The sequence below is a fragment of the Pseudopipra pipra genome, chromosome Z (assembly GCF_036250125.1).
Source record: "Pseudopipra pipra isolate bDixPip1 chromosome Z, bDixPip1.hap1, whole genome shotgun sequence".
Taxonomy (NCBI): domain Eukaryota; kingdom Metazoa; phylum Chordata; class Aves; order Passeriformes; family Pipridae; genus Pseudopipra; species Pseudopipra pipra.
In genome coordinates, this window is record NC_087581.1 from 70008535 (window position 1) to 70033289 (window position 24755).

General features: G+C 36.1%; 1 protein-coding gene across 1 annotated transcript in view; it reads left to right on the forward strand.

The window, feature by feature from the left end:
• ADAMTS19 (ADAM metallopeptidase with thrombospondin type 1 motif 19) overlaps positions 1-24755 on the forward strand; it is a 139833-nt gene that overhangs the window by 46404 nt on the left and 68674 nt on the right. The window contains exon 7 of the mRNA XM_064641018.1: positions 1304-1347. Within this exon, the coding sequence (XP_064497088.1) occupies positions 1304-1347 (44 nt within the window). The remainder of the gene's footprint in view (positions 1-1303; positions 1348-24755) is intronic.

Genomic DNA, 24755 nt, shown 5'->3' on the forward strand with positions numbered 1-24755 from the left:
TCTCTACTCTGTAATTGTCTGGCAGTGATGACTGGTTAATCAAAAGCTATATAACCTCATGTATCTATCTGTTGTAGCCTTTAACAAGTGTCAGAACTTTGCCAACCTCTTGGAATTGCTTTTGAGTCTAAATCACTCTGTAGAAATCGTTTCTGGGAAACAAACAAACAAACTGCTTTTGGAGTAGTTACATTTGTAAAAATAATAAATATCAGTATCTTATGTATCAAGAATGAAAGAATTTTGGAAAATGGGTGTTTCACTATGTGTGTATCTTTATCAGTCTATGTGTATATCTAGGTAACTCCAGATACAGACTATAAAAATTAAATTTCTCTGATCCATATGGTCTCCTTCTAAAAACAGAGACCATTACTCTGTGGCACAGCTAAAAACAGAACTTCTTTATTTGTGGGTTTGCTAAGCATGTTCTTACTTCCTCATTGGTTCCCTCCCAGTCTCTCCAGTTCATGCATTCTTCAGCAGCCCTTTTTTTACTTAAAATAATAAATTAATATGAATTCCAAATACTCCAGTAAAAAAGAAGCTTTCCCTTTGCTCTTTTGGTAACTTTGTTGTATCCCTGAGAACAAGTGAAATGGGTGTGAAACTAAAATGAATCTCAAACGCAGGTGTTGTTTAACACAGAGTTGAAGTATTTATTCTACTTTATGCAACAGAACGGTCTTATTTATAGAGCTATGACTGGAGTAAAATATGTGTTGGAGATAGGGTAGTCTTCTCCTTGTGAATTAATTTATAACTCTTTCACTGTTGTAATGGGATGTTCTAGCAGAAAAGCTTCTGCAGAATATATTCCTGTTAGTGATTTTGACCACTGACCTGCTAGCACAAAAACTCGCTGACTCTATCACTGGTCTAAATGCTGGATTGCAGTGCTGCATTTGAATCTGGTGTTAAACACTGAAAATATTTTCTTTTCAAATGAAAAAAACCCCTAGCTTTAGACTTGTTACTTTTCAAGATGCTTGCAGAAAAAGAGAAAAAAAAACCCAAACAAACAAAACCAGCAAAACAGCAGAACACAGAAATTAGGTACAATGCAATTTGAATATACGGTGCCTGTTTTGTCACCTGACTCCTCTTTAATTTGTTCTGAAAATAAACTGGAGTTTCAGTGCTTGTGTAATCCTAGCCTTTGCTTCCCCCTGCTCTTTGTTGAGATAATGGTGTTCTGTATTTATTAATTGAGCTGTACAAAATGTTTGTATATAGGTCACACAGTTGTTACCCTCTGACAGCTTGACGTGCTTAACTTTTTTCCTTTCCCCCCCAATTCTAGGAAGGATTTCTGTGTACATAAAGATGAACCCTGTGATACTGTTGGTAAGTAAATAAATGTAAGAGACTGTATATAAACTTCTTAATAAAGTACGTGTTATGTAAATACAAATGTGAAGCTAAAAGGTGACAGCAGAATTGGTGACGGAAAGCAGTAACTAGATAAAACGCAAAATACATCTTAAATGATAATAATACTGTTAGATTTATGTATGCTTCTAGCAAAGTACTACCTTTAAGTACAATATTCTCATCTCTTTCATAGAAAAGACTTCTAAAACTATTTTCTTTTTAATCTCGTTGACTAACTAATAAAAAATTGTTTTACTATTCTAAGTTCTGAAGCTAAAAAATTGTGTTTATGATTTTTTTTTTTTTTTTTTTGTGCCGTGGATTTATCTTTGGTGAGAATATGTTTACAATGTATAAAAGAAGTTTCCAATGTAATATAGTAGAGTGATACAGAGTTTATGAACTATGTAACTTCAGAAGAATACAGGATGTGAGCTATTGTGAAAGGCATCTTCTGACATCTTCAATTAAACTGAGTGCTAGCTGGACCGAGTTTTTCTATCAACAGTCATTGATATAGCTCACACACTTTTGGGAAGACAATTTTTCAGTGTAAAGGTCTGGTGGAAAAGGTAGCAAAAAAGTAGCAGTTGTTCCGTTCAGTTTGAATTCTGGGTGAAAACATGCCATGACCCTAAATGAAGGATGTCATGGCATGTTTTTACCCTAGAATTTCAATTGACTAACAGAAGTCTTATCCAGTTCTACATGTGAATACAAGGATTCAGAACCTATTTTTTTTTCAGAATTAGGATGATAGTAATGGACTATTAACTATTGTCCTGCTTATGCTCTCTCATGGGTAAACGAGAAGTAGATTTTTCTTTTCCTGTTTCATTTCAGTTGCAAAAGTTTGGGGAGAATTCTTATGTCAACTGTATTACCTCACTACTTGATAGTCTTTTTTTCTTTTGCTGTTGTATCCCAAGTGTATGTGAGTGTTCCTGTGGGATGGATATCAATTAAAACCTTCTAAATGAAGGATGGAATACGTTTTACAGCAGTTAAAGATTAAGAATTCATCGTGTTCTTTCACTAATTGGTGTATTGGTCTTAAGTGAATTTTGTATGAGTGTTTGGTGCTCAGGGGCATTTATTTTTGACCTATTAGTGGGAATATGTTTCCTTCCAGCTGAAAGAGGAAGCAATGTGACAAGAGGTCTTCAGCATTTTATGTTGATCTAAACTGAAGATTAAGTCTGGAGTACTCCCAGTATATCTAAATCAGGATAGGCTGCTGTCTGGATTTCAGAGATGAAGTGAATGTATTCAAGGATTTGAATGATGAACGATGTTTCCTCTTTGCTTGAACCTTGGAGGTAATAGAGGGACTATTTATCTCTGAATTTGTCCATGGAATTTTGAATGGGATAATATTGAACTGACTCGAGTATTGGTCATTCACATGTCTGTGATGAAGAAGCTTGAACAAAACTTGAAAATGAGGCAGTGCATTGATTGTAAGTGCACAGGAAGTAAAGCGTTTACAGTCTTAATGTATTGATTAAAAAAAAAATGAAGTAGAGACCTTGACTGTCTGATCTGGCACTTTGTGGAATGGCTGTTGTGGACTTTCCCGCTCTGCCTATTGTTGTTGAGAGGTTTCTTCAGGAACTGAAATATAGTTTGTACGTGTGGTTCTTTCCATGTAGGTACGATTGTGCAGCAAATCTAAGGTCATTCTTCTCCTATGTTTCATTGTTTATTATGTGAATTCAATCATTAGTTTCCCAGATGAACACAGCACCTTCCCACAAAGTCAGTGAGTCATTTCTTCCATGCCCATTTACAGTACTGTGAGTCCATGCTCACTGTTAAGAAGAAAATTTTCTGAGGCTCCTGTCCACCACCATCTTGTCCACCACCACTCATGATATATATTCATATATCATGAATACATTATTATTGATGTATCAATATTTTTTAGGATAGCAGGCCTATAATGCCAAATTGTTGAAAGTGCATGTAGATAGAAGATGATTTCATTTTGGTATCTTTTCTTGATTTCCCTAGGAAAACCAAAAGGGTGATTTTTAGGTTAGATCATGAGCGAAAGTTTGTTGAGAGGAAATGAAGCACAATTCGATCTTACTACGGATATTCATGCAACAAGTTTATAGGCAAAAGGAGACAGTGCATTCCAGGGATGTATAACATTCTGTAAATTACAGAATTTGCCAAAGACAGTAAATGAGAAGTGCTAATGCACTTTACAACTCCCAGATGTCCAGAGCTTGCCTCACCTTCTCCCCAATAAAACCCAGAAGAATGCACCATGATACAGACTTTTGTCTACCATAAAGAGTGGAATAAAGCAATGCTCTGTGAAATATTGATATAACTGTACATGTATGTTAGGCAGTCGAGATGATCTTAAGCAATTTACACAATCCAGAAATGGAAGTCATGAGAAGGGGGCATGTATAGGACAGACCTTTTTATTGGAAAGGGTTGTCGTGTTGGATAATAGTTCTTCCTAGTGCTGGACACTAAGCAGACAAATACTGGATTTATTGTTTAGTCATTAAATGCCTAGACTCACAGTTTTCAGATTGGACATGAGTATCCACTTAAGCCAGATACAGTAAGTACCAATATTCTGTTATACAAAGTTTTCGTGATTTAAGTGACAAATAATACATTTTTTGTGCTTCCAGTCTTCTTCTAAACAAAGTACAGAGCTTATGCACTCTTCAATTAGTACTTTTTCATTGTCTCTTAAAATAACAGTGATTTATATTGATTTAATCATTTAAGATATAATTAACCTGAGAACTCTGTTAACCAGAAAAAATGCTTACTCCAAATCAAAACCATATATGAAACCTCCCTAGAAATATACTGAAATGTATTTCATTAATGATATTGAACAAAATATGTGGTAATAATCTAAATATTCCTTCACAAAAACATTTAAGGTGGACAAATACAAGATTTTTTTTTCCCATAATGATAGAAAACATGACTTGGATTGATTGTCAGAATTTTAAATTCTTAATCAGGAAAAAAAAATCTATCTATCTTGGTGTTCAAGCACAAAAATTGTATATCATGGAGAAGCAAAGGCTTTGGCGAGACCTCATGGTGGCCTTCCAGTACTTAAAGGAGGGAGAGGGACTTTTTATGCAGGCAGATAGTGGCAGGACAATTCTAAAACGTATGAATAGTTCATATTTTATAGTTTTGCAAAGTAGTCAGAAAGAAAAGAATTAATTCAGGAATTTTATTTGATTCCCCAAAGTGTGTTGAAGTTCAGAAAGGAGAATGTGTTCATTTTATGCCTTTCAATATTAAGTATTGTACTATTTCTAGAAATGTTTGGAAATCTCTGCTGTAGGCAGGGGAGTTGTGAGACTACTTTCTTACTTCATAATGTAAATCCAGAGTAACTCAAATTAATGCCATATTTGGTTAATCCCACTTTTCTGTAAAACATTAAGCTAGACTCTCACGTGGTATCAGTCAGCCCAGGTCAACTGATTTCAGCTAGGCTATTCTGATTTCAGCATTGTCAATTGTTGCAGCCCCTGTCAAATTCTTCCTGGGTGGAGAACCACAAAGCAATTGTTTTAGGCTCAAAATTGACCAGACCTAAGTGTTCTTGAGCTTCCTCTGGTTGATTGGCTGCAGCACTCTTTTCTTTTTTTTTAGTTACTTTATTCTGTTTTCCCTCCTGTTCTGCTCATGTGTATTCTCACTGTCTCCTGTTCTGCACAGAACTGAGATCCTGTTTCTCCACCACTGTTTCTCACAGTTCTGTGGCTTATACAGAGGTTTCAAACATTGCTTTACAGTACAATCATTAGGGACATAGTATGATTGGAAGAGATGACTTTTCTGAGGGTGGAAGAATATGAAGATGTTTACATATAACTTTAGTTTAGCTAATGAAAAATTAGATTTGTAATTGTCTAAGATTCTTTTCCTCCAGAAGACAACTGACTTTTAGGATCATGGCATGTCTCTCCTCCGAAAAGGTTTTATTGGCTTAGTCAGAGGGAACTAGCTTTTGAATTTGTGGTGATTTGGAGTTTTGTTCTTTTCCTCTGCTGATGACAGGTAAAATTATGAGTGTAGATGTCCCAGTGAATTTCTGAAAAATCTAGTAAATAATTCAATTACCAATTTTCGGAAAATTAAATCCATAACAACAGAACAAAATGTGAACTGTGGGACTGCACATGCTCTGTTGTTGTTGTGTGTGAATCTTCTGGTATTATCATATTTAAGTAACTGAGATGAGCAGCGATTCATAGGGCAACCTGTTGGTTGGGTATTACACAAACCTTAGTACCAGCAGATGGAAATAAACAGATATTTTGTCAAAAATTAGGCTAACAAGTAAACACATGAAGACTATTTCTCGAAGCAAGTGTATGCACATTTGAATTTCTGTTCCTCTTGTTTGCATTTCCACTTCAGCAGTTAAGATTTTGAGTTTCTGAGGCATATTTCTTTTGGGTTAGATTTGCTGTTTACTGCTAGCTAGTGTCTTTTGTGGAAACACTGTAATAAGAGTTCCTGGTGTGCAGTGTTACAGGCGTGGGCAGATTGTTGGCATCACAACACTTGCCTTGTGTTGGAGCCTTGTTAATCTGCAGAAACTGAGGTAGTGATTTTTCTAAGAGAGGCAGTGACACTCCTGGGACTGCCCTGCTTTGAGACTGCTCACTGCCTTGGTTTAGCATCCCTCTGCCTCCTTTTCCAGTCCTTCCTTGTGCAAGCAAAATGGCTCAGCAAGTCTTAGCACAAACACGCAGTTGTCTTTAGTGAACATTGTGATTGTTCACTTAACTAACTGTAAAATTTTGTTTGTGGCTTCCATGCAGTTCCCTATTTGTGTCAAAGCTGTAGGTTAGATTGAAAGATAGATGGAATGCTTGAGAGCTTCTGAAGTGTTCAGGGATGTTGAGAGTTGTTCATCTCAAAATGGTTATCAAAAGGTGTAGCAATGAGCATAATTGCTGCAGTTGGAAATACTGGCAGGCTGAATGCCCAGCACAAGATCAATGAATTAGCAAGTGAGAGAATCAAGAAGGGAACCCAGCATGTTCTTCCTCTCCATTCAGCCTATTACATTGTCTAAATTTCTAGTGCCTATGACATGGCTTTTAAAAAATCTGAAGTGTTGGTGTGCTGTCACATTGCTGTAAGTTGTAAAGCTACAAGTAAATTCATCCTCAAAGAATATGTAGAAATTGAAAATAATTTGCAGAAAAAAAAAATTCTACTATTTTAAAGTTATTGCTTTAGTAATGCTATCCTATAGTGAGTATAATGCAGTTCCTGCTGGTAGTTGTTTTTTTTCCAAAGTCTTTATTGAAGATGGACCATTCCAGACATCAGAATATCAGACACTAAGCACCTGAATCCTTGTATTATACCATGTCCTACACTCTGTGATTCTTCAGGTAATATTTCTCTCATCCCCGGTCAAAATCTGCAGGTGTACAACACATGTGCTCTGTAGAAAATTGTGACCATGGTTAATGTTTCGAAAGATTTATGATAGCCAGTAAAATGTCCTAGTAACACTGATTGCAACAAAATGGAAAACAAAAAGTATTAGTTCCAGATCCAGTTACCATACACCTTTTACTGCACTCAGTAAAAAAAGATGCCTCTGTCAAAGGAAGGTCAGGAACTTTCTTGGCATGTCCGAATTGAGTTCCATTTGACCTGATATGTTAGAATTATGAGTCATTTTGAAGGTAGCTTTTGCCTTAAATAGTGACCTAGGCTGATTTTTTTCATTATTGTCTTCTTACTGCAGCAGGGAGAGGCTTCTTTTTTATAAATACATCTTCTACTGACACACCTGTATTGTTCTGTACAATACTGTATTGTTCTGCTCATACTCCTAGTCTTGTTAAAAATTACCAAGCAGTAGAATGTTTCAGGTAGAGTAAGTGGGGCTTTATGAAAGACAAGGTTTTCAGCGCTTCACTGATCTCAGAGGAGTGCAGGTGCAATGTTCTAATTGTGGTCTCTTGGAGAGAAAGTAATTAAATGCTCTTTTCAGGCAGTATTTTGTATCTTTTTGTATCCCCATTGACATGGGGACCATGTCAAGATTATACTAAATCAGGATGTGCTTTGGTGTGAGGTCTCTGTATACGTTCAAGCCTAATCAGCAAGAGAGGAGACCTAATCAGTGGAACAGGGAGCGGCATTCCCTAATCCGGGACACCCGGGAACCGACAAGCTTTAAGGATGCAGTAAATCAAGGTGTTGATGTGTGTCTGTGCATACCTTGCTAACTTGGCAAAATGCTCATGTCCTGTAGCTGAACTATGTTCATTATAAAAGTTAAACTCACGTCTAGAGGTCAAAAAGACCCCTGGCCAGGTGAAGACCCTTCCCCTGACGCGCGGAGAAGTTTAGCAGGGGTTACGTAACTCGCATGGAAATTTACTGTCCAGTTGTACCAGAGGGGCTGCACTGGGGGAGTCACCGACTCTGAATTGCTCTGTGTGAATAATGGCAGGAGAAGTCCTTGATTTGTGCAGTACCACCGAGCGCCCAGGCTTGCACAGCTCTGAAATAAACAAGCACAGTCTCTCTCAAGTGTGTAATTATTGGCTTGTTGCATGCTGGGTAAAAAAATCCAATTTTGGGGCAAATTATGATATCCCAAAAGAGCAGGGTTTCCTTAAAAAATACTGTATTTTTTAAAACTGCATGCTGTATCATTTTTAGTTAAAACAGCAGCCATAAGAACACGTATTTTCATCTAAACTGTTTTCTAGAGAGCATTTTCCAATAAAATACTGACGCTGCAATCTATAAACAGAATTCCCTTAAAAACTCTTGTCAGATTGTTTTGGGAGGTTGGTACAGGTACAGTATATTAAAATAATCTAAACTTGGTAAAGCTAGTGTTACATATACAGAAACAATAGCAGAAGATTAAGGCATCATCAGGTCTTTGTACTGTTGCAAAGGATCTAAATGATGCCTGGAGAGGAATCAGACAAACATCTACATAGTAAAGACCACAAACCAAAATGAAGTGAAAGAACACATCTTTCATCCAACTTAGAAAAATGCCAAAGATAGATTTATTTAATTTTCTAATATGAAAGCTGTTGATCTTTAATGCAAAGGACTTGGACTTTTCCTCCAAACTTTGCCCCTAAGGACAAAGGTTTAGACCAGTCCTACTCATTAAGAGATACACCAGAAATAGGGAATTGGGCAGACTATCCATGTCCAGTGAAGGTTAATTTTGGAAATAGTGAAGCTGAATGCTTAGGGCCCGTTACCAAAGTGCAAGCAGCCCAGGAACTTGCACAGAACACAGGCAGCAGCACAGCAGAAGTAAAGTTAAGAACTCTGTTTCCCTCTGTTTCTTCATCTGATTCATCCATCTGGTGTCCCTCCTCTAATCCAGAAAATCCCTCTGTTGTAGTCTTGCATAGCTGCCCTTAGCCTAACTAGGCAGTAAGAGTTTGCTGAGAATCAGAGTGAACTCCCTCATGCTGAGCTGTGTGCTGCTGTGCCTGGACTCCTGCAGGCACTTGATGCTGCTAATAATTTACAGCTAGATCAAGTACCCACAGGCTGCAGAATAGGAGCCCTTGTGACGCAAGCCATGTCAGCAGCGTAAGACTTTCTGCTGGTCTTTCTTTTTGTTTGTTTCCCTTTTGAGGAGACACAACTACAGAATAAATGCGCTTCCAAATGCAGTTCCAAATCAACACTGTAAGCTGTCCAGGTGCTGTCACTTGCAGGGGGCAAGAGAGGTTTTCTGCTCAGTGAAGGCAGACATGAATCCATAAATCCTGAAGCTTGTCACTTATGGTATGTCTGGAAGTTTGGGAACAGGTTCTTCTCCACAAGTCAGATAAGCTGAAAGTAGGGTTCAGGCAAGAATTTCTACATAGGATAGAACATAGAACCTATGTATAGGTACATAACAGAGGACTTCTACTAGTCAGTAATCCTTCCAGTCTTGCAGAAAGAAATGTAGGAGGATGAAATCAGGAGAGGTTAGAAAGATAAGTTTTTCAAGGTGTTTGCATACATCTGGGGTTTTGAACATTTCAGCATTGCACAGTCAAGTTGGATATTGGTGAGAAGTGTTATGTTTTGAGGTTACCATTTTAAAATTCTGTTGACTGAGATTACCCATAGCTCCAGAGATGTACACCTAGCCGTCTGGCTGACCTGTGTGACCAGCAGTTTTTTCTGATATTCGTCACTAGTGTAATTAATTTTCATTGTTTTATTGTAAATGTCACTGGTCTGGGAGCCATGGCAATTCAGAGAGCAGAATGGAAAGACTGGATGAGAAACAACTACAATGTTTCTCCCAGTGAAGGCATAGCTACAGTCTGTAAAATTTCCTAGGTCAAAAATGATCTCTGACACGTCTCCAAGCTTGCTGCTACACAAAATTGGCAAAACCAGCAAGAGCCTTGTAAGATTTGAGTTTTTGCTGTGTGAATTTATTTGCCCCACTGAAAAAAAAAGATACTCTAAAAATAAAGGAAAGGTTAAGGAAAGATTTTTTTTTTTCAGTAACATTGCTGACATTCAGAGAACTGAGCTCACCATTTAATCTTCTCTAGATTTCCTGTGGAGATTTCCAAAGTGTAGCCTAATCTAAGCCATTCACATAACTTTACAATATGTACAATTTTCCATTCTTACAACATGTTCTTTTACAGCAAGATCATGATAATAAATTCACTGACCTGCACACAGAGGAACATCTCAAACAGTGAGAACAGGACCATCTTTTAAATGCTTTTGTGGAAAAGCTACCACAGAAATCTCACCCAATTTCACTTCATAAACTTTGGGGTATTTTTTAAAAGTACTGTAGCCCAGATGTGTAGTCAGTAGCTACAAATGCCTCAGTAGCTAGATTTTTCACATGGGGCTTCTGAACACAGATTTTTCTCCTGTAGAAATGCAAAAGTTCCCTAGGAAGTGATATCCATATGATAGTCCAGTGTATCTAATATACAGAAACCTCTAATACACTAGATTTTTTTTTTTTAAATCATGAGGAAAATTTTGCCTGCTACAGCCTGCAGAATAAAACTTGCTTTTGTTGTTGAGTTACATGCAAGTCCAGCAAAACAGAACCTAATTAGATATGAATTCCAATAAATGTAAAAGAAAAACCCAAAGAAAAATAAATAGAATTTAGTCTGCCTCGTGTCATAAAGTGTCAAATGAATTATGCATGCTTGGTGAAGTTTCTCAGGAAAGAAGAACGTGGGACTACAATACATGTGCTCAGTCATCAAATCCAGACATTGCTGTTACAAGCCTCAGCTTTATTTTTCTTTTATTAAATTTAGTTCTAAAAATTATTAAACTTCATGTTTCCAGAAAAACTTTTAAGATCCAGTCCCATATTACCTTGCCTCTTGTTTTACTGAGTTGGACTAAATGTTAAGGCTCCAGTGAGACCAGAGACATAAGTTTTCACATCAAGACATGCAAACCTTTGTTTTCAAGCTGTGTTGTAACTCAGACACAAAATAACAAGGTTGCAACACAACAGATTGTTTTATTTTCCAGTGTTTTATTTTAAGTGTTTAAAGCTTAATTAATCTCAACAGTAGTAGGGTAACACTGAATAAATCTCTCTGAATGGACTCCTGATGGCAATTTCATAATCACTGAGCTTTTAATTACTAACACTTACCATACTTAAAAACCAAGCCTTTTCCTCCTTAAACAATTGATCAAGGACTTACCCCCTCAGGCAACTCTGTTTTCTTTATTTTATGTTATTTTACTTTGAAGTAGTTAGCCAATGCATTTAGAGAGCTGAAAGTAATGGAAAAAAGATATTTTCTGTTTTGTTTTTCAGATTATACTACAGAGGTCACTTACTACTTTCTTACTAAGTATGTGTTAACAGTCTGTCTTAGGAAGCAGTAGGGCCTGTAAGTGATTGTAGGAAGACAGGAAGGTTAATATTCATGTCTGCATCCAGTTTTGAAAGTTTATGATGAAACCCATAAGTAAATTTTCAATAGAGCTCAGAAAATCTATGGCATTCTGTACTGAACTTCCATTAGCCTCTGGATGTCAAGGAATAATAATTTTTGAAATGTTGCTCATTTGATGTGCAGGATAATTTTGTGTGTTGTTGATAGTGTTGGTATTTACAGTTGTCTTTAATATTATTTATTTGTATAATAGTTATAAATAAAAAATAAATACAGTGGAGTTAAGATAGTATTAAATGTGCAGTCATTCCTCATTTACTAAAGAAATCAACTCTTTCGGATATTGTGGTTATCTCGAAATACCTCTGACGTTAACAATATTTCTTACATTGTAATAATAACTATTACATATCTAATTCTTGTTCTGCATTCCAGTTTGGACGCATTTAGTTGTGCTCTTTTTCACTTAGGTGGCATGTGATGATTGTTCTTAACATACATTTAAATCTGAGCAGATTCAGCTACAAGCTCAATGTCTGAGTTTAGTTCTTGACTTGAGTAAGTGGTCCTATAATGTACTATCCATACATCCTCGTAATTTCATATCTCTTCTGTGAAAATGCAATAAGACTGTCATTTTCTACACATTATATTGGTTCATCTCTACATATGTTTTTTATTTTATTTTTTAGTGTTTTCTGTATTTAGTTTTGACTTACCAGAGGTATTTAAAATCCTAAATTAAAAGAATTTAAAATATAGAGAGACTTACTATATATAAGAATTTTAACATTACATTGAACAGCATTTAGAATATTTATGTTGTGACCTGGAACTTTAATATCTTTCGTAGCCAAAACTTCTGTGGCCATCAGGCAAAGGGCATTCCAAAGTAAGGACAAAAGAATCCCTAATATTGTAGAATGCATATTTACTATATGTTAAAGAAAACAGAAGGAACTAGCAAGTTAGTAATCACTGTAATTTGTGTTTGTCTTGTGAATAGTGTGTTCCTTCTAACTTCATGTGTGAATCCTTCAGTTAGCCACACTGGATTCAAAAGTGAAAGATCAGTGAAGCCTCGGGGCAGCACTGCCAAGGACGTGGAGGGGTGCTGAGACACAAAGCAGAGGACAAAAGTGGGCATGGCTTAACTAAGTTTAGGCTAAAATTCTTTCGCTAGGAGAAAATTTACCATTTTGGCTAGTTGGATTGCAAGAGATAAATGAATGAGTGATTTAATGACCCTCTCACTGCATTAAACAGTGAATTATGTTCTGCGTCACTTTGTTCATCCAAATTGTTGAAAAACTGAACGAGGTCCAAGCAGCTGTGAGCACTTAAAAATATCTTTCATTGTCTCCTGGATTTTACAACTTCGCTACTCATCTTTTATAGGTTGTTTTTAAGTGAAAAACATTTAGATGAATCTTGTGTACATTCATAATAAAATCATGTGCGTTGGCAGCTGTAAATAATCATGCATCAGTAATAATTTACTCTGTGTGCTATAATACCAATATGCACTCTGGATTAGTTTGTATGAAGAATTGCTCTTCACTTCAAGAATCATGCATGCAATTAAATTTTAAAAATGAAAAATAAAGTGTGGTGTCAAACATTACAAATTAAAGACATTCAAAATAGATGGCTGTAAAATACTGTTCCTAGCTAGCCAGACATTTTGCTCATATTAGTCTTGTGTTTAGCTCTTGGTAGAGATGCTTGTGTATAGTGTTTTTATCCTTTTGAAAGAAAAATTTGCAAAGTTACCTATGAATAGTCAATCTTGTATAGTGTTTTGCACTGGAAAATCCCACTGTTTTTTAGTGGAAGTGTTTTCAGAACACGAGGGACAGGTAGCTCCTTGTGACTAATGCATCAGTTTTTGTGTCCAGCAGCTATATAATGGGAAAAAAATGTCAGTGTGATGGAATTAGATTGTAAAAAATGCATTAATGCATTTTTTCCTTCATTTTGAACAATGGGATCAGTAGTCAGTGGTACATGGGTCCTTTAAGTGAGGAGGAAACAAAATGACCTCCATATTTGTGGAGAGAACTGCAGATTATCTATACAACTGCATCTAACTTGTCAAAACACAAAGAAAAGTGCTCCATGAATGCCAGCAGAAAGGAACAGAGTGACAGGGCCAAGTCTCACTCTTCATTTAAATGCCTTGGGGAAGATCTTATGTTCGAATCCATTTCGTGGCTCCCTTTTGTGACATTCAAATGGCAGCATATTCTTTTGTATTTCTGTTTTGAGTCTGTACTGAAGTTTTTATGTTCTGAAGATTATGGTACCCTACCCTGAACAAAACATCATTTACTCAGCCTGCTCAAGGGGGGACTAGTGCTGTACATTAGTGATACAGGAGCCTCCTCTGGTTCTTGATTACCTTACATTTTGCAGACTTTGCAAATGTTATTTTGGTTAATAGGTGCCCTGCAAGAAGAAAGAGCTGATACTCACCCTTTTCACCTGGCTTTCATTGAGTTTAAACTTCTTGAGATTAATCCTAGAAAACTCAAAGAGTTTATGAACTGGGAAGAGTTTGGAAGAACATTGAGATATGAACTTTAAGAAACTTGTGCCACTGATCAGTTTACATTGACTTTTAGGCAGCAAAATCACTTTCATCACGTGTCCTAACACAAGCATGAACCACGTATTCTTAGTTATACTAATGTAGATGAAATACAGGATGAGTATCTGCAGATAATCATAGTAATTTTAAATGAAATAATTTTGAATGAAAAGAGGTGTGATGGAAGACTATTCTCACGATAGCTTTTTCTTTGTTCTTATTTATCAAAAGACACTAGCCAAGCTATGCATCCACATCTAGTCAGTGTTTTCTGTATAAAGGAACAATTAGCTATTTAATTCACATTTCCTAGAAGATGTGCTACTAGTGTATTCTATAAGCAGTTCCAAGATCTGTCATTTTCTCATAGTGCATCTTTCTCTTAGTGAAACAAGAGAAAGATGCTTATGGATCTCACTAAAATCAAAACCCATGCCAAGGAAATAATGTACTGACAGTTATGTCAGGTTTCCAGAACAGACAGTAATAGATGCTTCCTAGACATTAAATGGTCTCTGTGGAAATTTAATAGGCTAAAGGTGCTTCCTTATAAGGCTGGAGGGTGTAGCTTATTGGAAACATAAATAAAATATGCAAACACAAAGTAATGAAATATGCAATAGTGAAACAAAGTACGATTTCTTCACACGAAAATCTTAAAGGTCACAAATGGCAAAACTTTGGCAATAGAGTAATACACTATTCTAAAAACAAACAAACAAACCCAGATGACCTCTTTCAATTTCCTTAGCTGCCCCTCGTCTCGCATAAAAAAGAGAGCAAATTACACCATGCTTTAAAAAAAGGAAAAAACTTCCTAAATATTTTCTTTAAGTGGGATCTCAGCAACAGTAGAATAATCAATTTTAACTCGATTATGTCATAAAAAAAATCACCTAGGTTGCAGAAAATGAGGAAATGTATTACTGTGCTGAAGCCCTGTTTGTCAAGGAACAGTTTTATCTTCCTATCACACGGTATCATTTCCATGGCACGTGTATAATAATGGGTATGACAAAATAAATGGCAAAAGAAAGCAAGACAGTCTTGTGTTCTTACTATTTTGTTGCAGAAATAAAAGTAGGTCTAAAGAGTGTGTGTTAGAATGCAAATAATATGGTCTCATGAGCGATTTCGCATCTGCTTGTTGCATAGGGAATGGTACCAACTCTCTTCTGGGAAAAAGGCACCAAAAACTAAATTACAGGAGAATCAGCTTTGTAGGGTATCAAGACTGGAATCTTTGTAAGACCAGGGAAAACATAGCTGATGTATTAGAAATACATCAAACTGGTGAGGGGAATTGATGTTGCACAAGGCTTGGGAGCATATTCAGGTAAAAAATGATATGATGGAATGAGACAGGAGGTGAATTCAAAGGCACTGCAACGTGTGTAGATGTACAGAACATGGGGGCAACTTTAGCAGCTGCACATTGTATGAATGTGACAACTGAAGCCCAGATGTCAGGAAGGCAAGATGGGAGATAAACACCTGGGTGAATATTTTCAGTATTTGGATACAGTGACATAATTCTTACTTATCTGTACTATATATTTTACTCTGTGATGCTAATATATTCTGATCCAAGTGTACAGAGTTGTGGGCTTATAATATTTTTAAATATCTTAAAGTGAACTCACACTTCACAGCAGTGGAGTGAGTTCTAACAATTAATTGGACCATCTTATGTTCCAGGATAACATCTAGTCATCGCATTTCTCATGAAGAGTCAAATTGTCCCAGAATCAGAGACAGTTTTAAAAATACAGCATTTGTATTAAAATAGGGGTGCAATAAGTATGTTCTGATTTTTTTTTTTTTTATGAATAACAGAAAACATTAAATCTTCTTAAAATGACATACACACTCAAGAGTTAAGGTCACCAAAATTTTTTTAAGGTTACAGAAACGATGTCGAAATTCCATTTATAAAACAAAGGCTACCTCAAAATTGATCTTGAAAACTAGGGTAACTTTTAGGGTAACTCATGTGATACATGTATAGCTCTCCTGGAAGTCTGAACCTACCCTTACATCATTGTTTTCATAAACATGCTCTTTCTGTGCACTGTGCTTCCTATTCCCTTGGGCCAGGGCCCTTGACATTAAATGATGAGGCTTTCTAAAAAAGTACTTTAAAAGAAGATGTTTGAGTGTTTTAATGTATTCCAGACATTTAAAATATTTTTAAATTGACCAAGCCTTTCTTTATGTTATTTTTGTAAATGTATGTTTAAAATAGTGATTACATTTTTTTTTTTAAAAAAAAGGTAATTTAAACAATTGGCGGCAGCAAGAAAGTGTCTGATAGGAAAGCTGTGCTAAATTATTAGAAAGAGTTATCTTCATTAAATGAGGTCAGTCTGTGTAAATGGTAGCAAATATTCATATTGTGATTTCTTACACTGTGACATTCTTGGCAAATTAAAATTTCGCTTACCTTTTTAGAAAAGGTACCTCCCTTTGAATTCGTATTCGAATCTCTTATTCCTGCTTTTCCTTTTAAAGTCATACCCTAGCAGTATCTTCAGTTTGCAAGCCTCTGAAACATTTTGCACGAAATATTTATACTGAGCTAGAAAATGAAATTGTTCTCTCTTTCTGTGAAAGTTCATTCTTTTAAAATACTTGCCCCGGTAAATCTATGCCATCTAACTCTTACAGATTTTTGAATGGACAAATACCAGATGTGAGTCATCCAATAGTAATCAGTCTCTTTAAGCACTGAAGATTTGTTGCCACGCATCAGGTGTTTTATTTCTAAAAAATTGTTCTAGAAGGAGAAATGTAGGCCTGGTAGTACTTTTCTCCTGTTATCTGTTCTTACAATTGGACATTAATTTTTAAATTATCTGAAGAATAATTCGTCTCTTTAAAGAATTTCACAGAGAAATTTCCACTTTCAAGAGTGCCTCTGCCCTCAAGCTTTTGTGTAGGATTATTAAACACAGATAGCCACTTACATATTCCAGATGTTCACAGTGGTTCTGCTTGCTTCCTGACACTTTCAAGAGCTACTATATGCTCTGACATGAAATTAGGTGCCAGCAACTGAACAGAACTTGACTCAAACAGAAGACAATAGAGAAAAAAAATGTATTTTAGAGAAGGCTAATTCTGTATGGATACTCTATAGATCAGTATTACTTTTTCTTCCATCCTTTGAAGAAATATCCTCTGTGGGGAGCAATGAAATGCAAGAGGGTCAAAATTGTCTGGCCACGCTCTATCAGGTATTTCACTATGAGGAGGTTTTGGTGTTTAAAATGAAATTTACTCATCTGAAGACATTTGATGTTATGTGGGATTTTTATTTAGCAGAGTGATATGGCAACCTGCTGAAATCAAGTAGCTATAGCCACTGCAATGTACAGTGGGATCACTACCAATCTGATCCTCACTACTGGTCTTCATATCCTCACTGTCATGATGCTGGACAACGCTGGTGCCAGGAAGGAATATGTGAGTTAAAGTCAGCTCAAGCCCATTATCTTTTCAAAATTAATTTTGTGAATTGTTCAGTTTTATACTCTCAATGGGGCTGAGCAACATATGCATATTTCCCTTGCTGGGCTGGCTGATTCAAGAAGCCATTCACAATCCTTTGATTAAAAGAATACTCATTTGTACAATCAGTTAATCCACTGAACTGATAGAAGCATTTATCTAAAACTAACCCTCCAATCCCTTCTGTGTTAAGTTCAGTTTTCTTTGCAACAGCTGTGGTCAGCCCCTGTGTTCTTCCCTCAGCTTCATAAGCCCATGACCCTTGCCTAACTCATGTGTTTTAGGGATTTATTGACCAGAAACCAAAAGGTAATTTTTTATTTATTTATTTAGGTTTGTTTTGTTTTTTTTTTTTATTTAATAAACAGGTTTATTTAAGAAAAGCGGACGTGGAAAATAAAAATGAAAGGTTGACTAAATAAAGATCAAAAGAGTGGAAAAAGAAAAATGCATATTTGTTTACACAGAAACGTAGAGGCAATTAGTCAAATGAATAGACACAGCCTTCATACCATGTGCACCTTGTAACACTATACAGGTGTAGCACTATACAGGTGCCAGTATGGAATAGTGGTGTATCTGGTCACAAAGGTAAAGAAGTAAAAGGGAAATGTATGCTTTTGGTTTTGTATTTCCTAGTCATTATGATGATCCATTAATAGGAGTTTTCCTTTGCTTCTGGGTTAGGGCTCATTCTGTCAAAGAAAAGTGTAAGTCAAGCTCTCTTTTTCATCCAGAATAATTTTCTAAAAGATATTTCTTCCTAATGGTCTTTTTAATGTTGTATGTATATATGTGCTATATATATATGAGACAGTAATGGACAAGGATAAAAAAATTCTGTGTGACGAGAAAATTCTCATTCCTGTTTTGCTACAACTAATGGCAGGATCAGAAGCACCAGATTTTTAGATAACATGAGGACTAGAAATGGCTAGTTCACAAAAATAATTTTCACTCTTTGTTTTTGCCCCAGATAAAAATGTGAACTCCAGAAGGGATTGATAGAGAAAGGTACAAGTACTGCCTGAAAGACTGCAAAACAACATTGTCACATTGCCCACTTTTAAAGGAAATGTAACTGTAGAACAAGTTGGAAAACATAGAAAGCAAGTTTGAGTTGTTAAAATACCTTCCTGTGGTGTACCACAGTGTTCATTGTCATCATCTCTCCATCTTGTCTGTAGAATAACAAAGACTTTTGTCAGTGTACAGAGCAGGATGCAGGCCTCAGCTCATGATCTGAGGCTTGTGGTACTCACTCAAAGTAAGCTGTGTATCTGTCATGTCTGTCCAATGCATCAGTGAAAAACATAACCTAAAGATTAATTTATTTATGCATGTATTTGGTGAGAGCTGTTCTAAAACGGCTGGTGATCAACTTGAAACCTAGTCTTGGCTTTTTAAGTAATAAGCTTCTCCTCTACTTGGAAAACCCCATTTAGTTTTGCTGCCAAAGCAGTAAGCTGTCTCCTTTTCAAAGTCAGATCTGATTTGATTGTATACAGCAGAGTTCTATGAAGCTTTCATAAGGCACTCTTATAATTTACCCATGTAATTTAAGGACCAAAAGCCTTTATTGTGTAAGTCCTAAAAATAGACTTTTCTACTTCTGTCCAAAAGTTTAATTTATAGAAGTGGATCGAGATTCCTAATAATTTTCTATGCCAGGTAAAACAAACATCCAGAAAAATTGTTCATGAAAACCATGCCATGAGGAAGTTAAAGTAATGGATCAAACTAGTTCAACTTCTTAGAAGATTAAGTTATTTCTTAGAAAGGTTACATTTGTTTTTTCTTTCATATTAATAGTATGAGAAAATACGAAGCAAAGAAAATTTTTATTGCATATTACTCCATACACTGTTATTTTTCATATTTTCTTTTGAGCAGAATGACTTAGGACCTCTCCAACACCAATTATATACAAGCTAATCAAGTTTTGGGTTTTTTTGTCTTTCTGGATTACAGATGCAAAACAAGGTTAAATGAGGAGAAAAGGAAGTTGTAACTTTTCTTTCTCAATTTATGGCTCTTTTCTTTTCATTTTACAGTATGCAGTTTTCTTTTCCATCTGAGTCTTTTCCTGTTTATGCATATTTCTATTGGCAAGTTTTCCACTTGGTGATGTTACCTTTAGAAAACAAACAAAAAAAGGCAATTAAAATATTTTAAAATTATACCGGCTGTACTCAGCTGCATTATTGCTTTAGATATTTTCCTTTTAGTTTTTAATAAGTTTTTTTATACGTGGCTTAGAAGTTAAAAAACAAGACATGGGAATTATTTGTCAGTTTTTATGCTTGAATTCAGAACTGCCTTGCCTCCTAAAGTATTTGGAATAGTGGTGGCCTATGTGTGCTTTCATACAGTTTGAAGCCATCTGGATAGTTCAGTATAAAGCTGAGAAGAAGAATTGTTGATGGACATCATGATACTGAAAAGGAAACGAAAGAGAAGATGAAGTATTGACAAAAACAAAGTAATGCATATTAAGAAAAACAATTTAGTCTTTAGCTTATGTGTGTGAAACCATAGGCTTTGTTACCACTCAGGAAAGAGATCAGAGAATGATAGTAGACAATTCTCTGAAAATCACAGAATTGTTAGGGTTGGAAGGGACCTCTGGAGATCATGAGTCAATGCCCTGCCAAGGGTCACCTAGAGCAGGTTACACAAGAACTCATCCAGGTGGGTTTGAATGTCCCCAGAGAGGGAGATTCCATGACCTCCCTGGGCAGCCTGTTCCAGTTCTCAGCCATCCTCAATGTAAAGAAGTTCTTCCTCCTGTTGAGGTGGAACTTCTTCTGCTTCTGTTTATGGCCATTGCTCCTCATCCTGTTGCTGGGCACCACTGAAAAGAGTCTGGCACCATCCTCTTGGCTTCTGCCTTTGAGAGTTATTGATATGCATTAATGAGATCTCCTCTCAGTCTTCTTTAGACTAAACAGGTCCATCTCCCACAGTCTCTACTTACAAGAGAGATGCTCCAGACCCCAGATCATCTTTGTGGCCCTCTGCTGGACCCTTTCCAGTAGCTCCTTGTCTTTCTTGTACAGAAGAGCCCAGCACTCCAGACTTGGCCTCATCAGGTCTGAGTAGAGGGGGAGGATCACCTCCCTCAACCTGCTGGTCACACTCTTCCCAGTGCACCCCAGGACACCACTGGCCCTCCTGATCACCTAAGTAAAGTGGCTGTTAGGATCAACAAAGAAAGAACACAGAACCATGGAAAAATTGTAATGCTGGTCTTCGATTAACCATGGTACACCTGTGTCAGTCAGAAGGACTGACAAAAAGAACAAGAGTAGGTAAGGTATGCAGAGATGCCAAATAGATATAGTTGGCTTCTACCTGAGGAGTTGCTAAATTTGCTAGAGCTTCTCAGTTTGCCATTGCGGTTGACAGAGATCTAGGAAGAAAACCACTGCTTTGAACAGATGAATAGAGTTGGAATTTGAATTGGAATACCCCCTTTGCAATCTTCATAGAAAGAGAAACTTGTACTGTTGTACACAGTTACACTCTGGAGCTATGTGCCGTCGCATGTTATGGACCCAAACTGATGCATGTGAAGAAAGAATACCCAGATGTGGAGAATAAGTACTTTGGTGACTGTTAAAAGATGAGGGTGTGGATGCAGCTTTAGCTCACAGGATCCCTGCATGAATTTCCAGCAAAGGCCAGGAATGGACAGTGGAGAAAATTCACTTATTGTCTCATCTGTGTATTCACCTTGGGAGAAGTGTTTTCCATATGGGCTGCATTTTAGAAGAAAATTAGTATTTCCTAACAGTTCTGCCATCCCTATAATAACTTCTTAGATGTCTGTGGACTCTTCAGAAGATGCAAGAACTAAGCACCTAAAACTGTGTAGAAGCACACATTAAAAATTTATTTGTGCATCTATGGCATACCTATGCCCTTTCCATTTTTAGACTTTTTCCCTGCTCAAAACATTAAAGTGCAGCAGATTGTTTCAAGGCAGAAAAGTAAGCTTAGTAGTCTATTCTGAACCATAAAAACACATTACTATGTATCAATAAGTATACTTATTGATAACATATTTTTAATATTATATATATATATTTATATATTATATATATGTATACTTATTGATAACATATTTTTCTGGAGAAGCACTGGATTTTCTAATATGTAGATAGATTATAAACTTAACAAAAGACATGAAAAAATTTGAGTTACCTTTGGGTAAAATACAGCATAAACTGATTTGGTTTTATCCCATTATTTTTTCTGATGTCTTGCATTGATTTGTATTTGTATTGATATACACACACATGTATAGATATATTTATTCTCACTGTCGATATCTCTCACTTGAGAAAAAGAAATTATCCCAGGCTTTTTTTTTTTTTTTGCATTTGAGATTCCTGTTTGTTAACTCTCTTGTTTTGATTACTGTCATGTTTAAGAGTTGCTCATTCACTGACAACTGACAAGACTTGTTTTTCCTGGAAGTCATCTGTGACTCTCTTCAGAACAGCTTGTGCTAATTAGACTTTTAAGTGTCAGCTCATTGGAAAACTTTTTTCTCCTGCTTCTTAAGAAAAGCATCTGGTCTGCTAAAAAGTAATTTGTTAGATTAGTAATCAAGTGCAGTTAAACACTGTCCTTTATGCTCACTGGCTCACTGATTTACCAGTTCTTTTAAATACATTTGTAAAGTACTTTTTACTTGAAAAGTACTTATGCTTGAATCAAAAGCCAGATGTATTAGGACATTAAATTATGTTTCTAATGCAGTGGCTTGCTAATTCTGTGTGACATCAATAATTCAAGTTAAGGTCATGCTATCAGGAGTGTGTCACTGCATGATACCTTCTGAAGGCTGAGGGTTATTTTTTAAACTTTATGATTCAAATCATCACGAGTTTCTCTGCATGTTTTCTATCCATTTCAGGGTTATCTATATTTCATTAGTGGTTTGTACTGTTTTTTATGGAACTTGGTGTAGAAACTTCAAAAGAAAATTACGTACATAAATATCACTTTTATTCATGGTATGTGTTTAAGCAATATCAGTTGTATGCAGAATAATAATTTAATAAAAATGGATCCATCATTCATGAAGTTCATGAGCATTTTCAATATTCTTGAAATTATATTTAATGTGCATTCAACAGTAATAGTGTGCTTCATTATTTTACCTAGACAACAGGAAGTGCAGTAGATGCTGGGAATCTGGGCAGTTTTACTGGTTTTCGTCTTGATCAAATTCGACAATTTTTATTCTCTGATGGATAGATAGAACAGCAAGGAGTATGCTATCCCTAGATTCCTGAGATTATAACATACCTCTTCATTAAAAAATGCTCTAAAATGGATTGTTTTTTTCGTGAGCTTTGCTGAACAAATCTATGCACTTTTCGGTTCTTTCAGCTTGTGTTTTCAAGTGTTGGAAACAGAACATACATATCTGGTTTTTATTAAATTTTTATTTCATACAGACTAGAAATTCAGGTAGACTCTGGTCTTTATCAGTAGTACAAGGGATATCTGGGTGATCACCTATCCCTCTTCATCACAGAATATGTTACAGGAACTTTGTTCTGTAATTTTTATGGTCATTATTCCCTTATAATCTAGAAAAAAACAAATTATGTTGGGCAGAACATTACTGTTCCCAATACAGAAGAGCTGTGAAATAGCCCAGGAATGCGTAGAGGTGATATCCAGGTGATCAACAGATTAAACTGGTGGCATGTGGAAGGATCTCTTTTGTTTTAACAGCATCTAAAATTAGCAAGTAGATTTTGGAGCAGATATGAGGTCTGGGATTCAGAACAAGCACACAGTAATAGCATGGCAAACCAACATGGAATGAGTTGTGAAACCAAGGAAGTTCAGAGGAAAAGAAATTTAAATTGCCTAGGTAATTAATTTGTGTGATTCAGATTTTTAGAATATTAACTCTATTTCATTAGATCACTGCAAAAAGAAAAATAATAACCATTCTATAGCCTTTTAGAATGCACTATTACACATCCAGACATATTCAAGTCGTACCTGTGTGTTATAGGTAAAGCTGACAGACTTGCTTGGATACTTTAGTTGGTGATGTATTTTGTGTAACATCCCTGTCAGCTGAACTACTGCTTTTTAACAGAGAAGTTGTAAAGGTGTGCCTACTTTGAAAGAATAAAGAGTTTGGTGATTTTATGAGGATGTTCATTAATAAACCAGAAAATTAACATAGTATGTAGAATGAAATGACGATGTCTACAGGCAGCAGTAATGGCAGTAGTAAGAAACCACTGCCTTGACTAGGAAAAGTTGTACTTGACTAGGAAAAGTTGTACTTCCCCGAAACAACCTGTATTTCATTTGAATATTTGCATGTTTGATAAGAAAATGTAGTCCCTTATGTGATTCTTCTAAGACACAATGGTAAAGCTTTACTCTCTAAATTTATGTGGCATGTATTTTCTTCTGAATTAACTTGAGAAACAGTTATTCACAGAGGGAAGTAGTTTGAATATTTTACATTTGACATGTATTCAATCCAGGTTTGGGGGTTTTTTGTTTGTTTGTTTGTTTGTTTCAAAACAGCTTTCTTTATAGTTAAATAATAGGATCCTTCCTTAATTTGTCAGTGAGATGACGTTACTGCTTTCTGTCCAAGGCTTTTCAGATACCAAGTGTTTTATTTGAAGCAGTGTGTTACAGGGTTCACTAGGAATACCTTAACAAGGGAGGAATTGTTCATTGCTTTTGTTTTGGGGTTGGTTTTGGTTTTTTTCATGTGGATTTAACCTTGGAGCAGTTTGAGCTGTGCTAATAAGCCACAGGAAGCTGCAGTGATTATAAATATGTTTGAAGAAGAAATTCCTTCTCTTACCTAATTCATAGACTACTAAGCAAGAGCAGCTGCTTACTGGAGTCAGTTTCTTTTTCACTACATGTGAAATTCATAATCAAGGAGGACAAGATGTGAAATGAGTTAACAGCTATTTCCTGATTTACTGGCTGATTTACATCCAGTAGCTGCTGTTAAGTGTGGCTTGCGCTTACGAGCTTGGCTTTGTTTAATAAGGGAAAATTCATAAAGCATTAATTACTTTTGATGCTTTTGGGCATTTCTAGAATTAGAAATCTAATTTAATATTAGGGGACTCCTTTTCCTTTTAAAAGGCTAAAGAGTATAGTAGTTTTCAGTTAGTACTGAGAATCAACAGGCAGATAGAGGTTTGGGAATTCTCTTTCTGTAGATCCCAGCAAGAAAATTTTATCCAACTGCGAATGGCCATCATCAGTAAGTGTCATGATTGAACCCCAGCTGACAACAAAACATCACACAGCTGCCTGCTCTCTCCTTGCACAGTGGAATGGGAGGAAAGAATTGC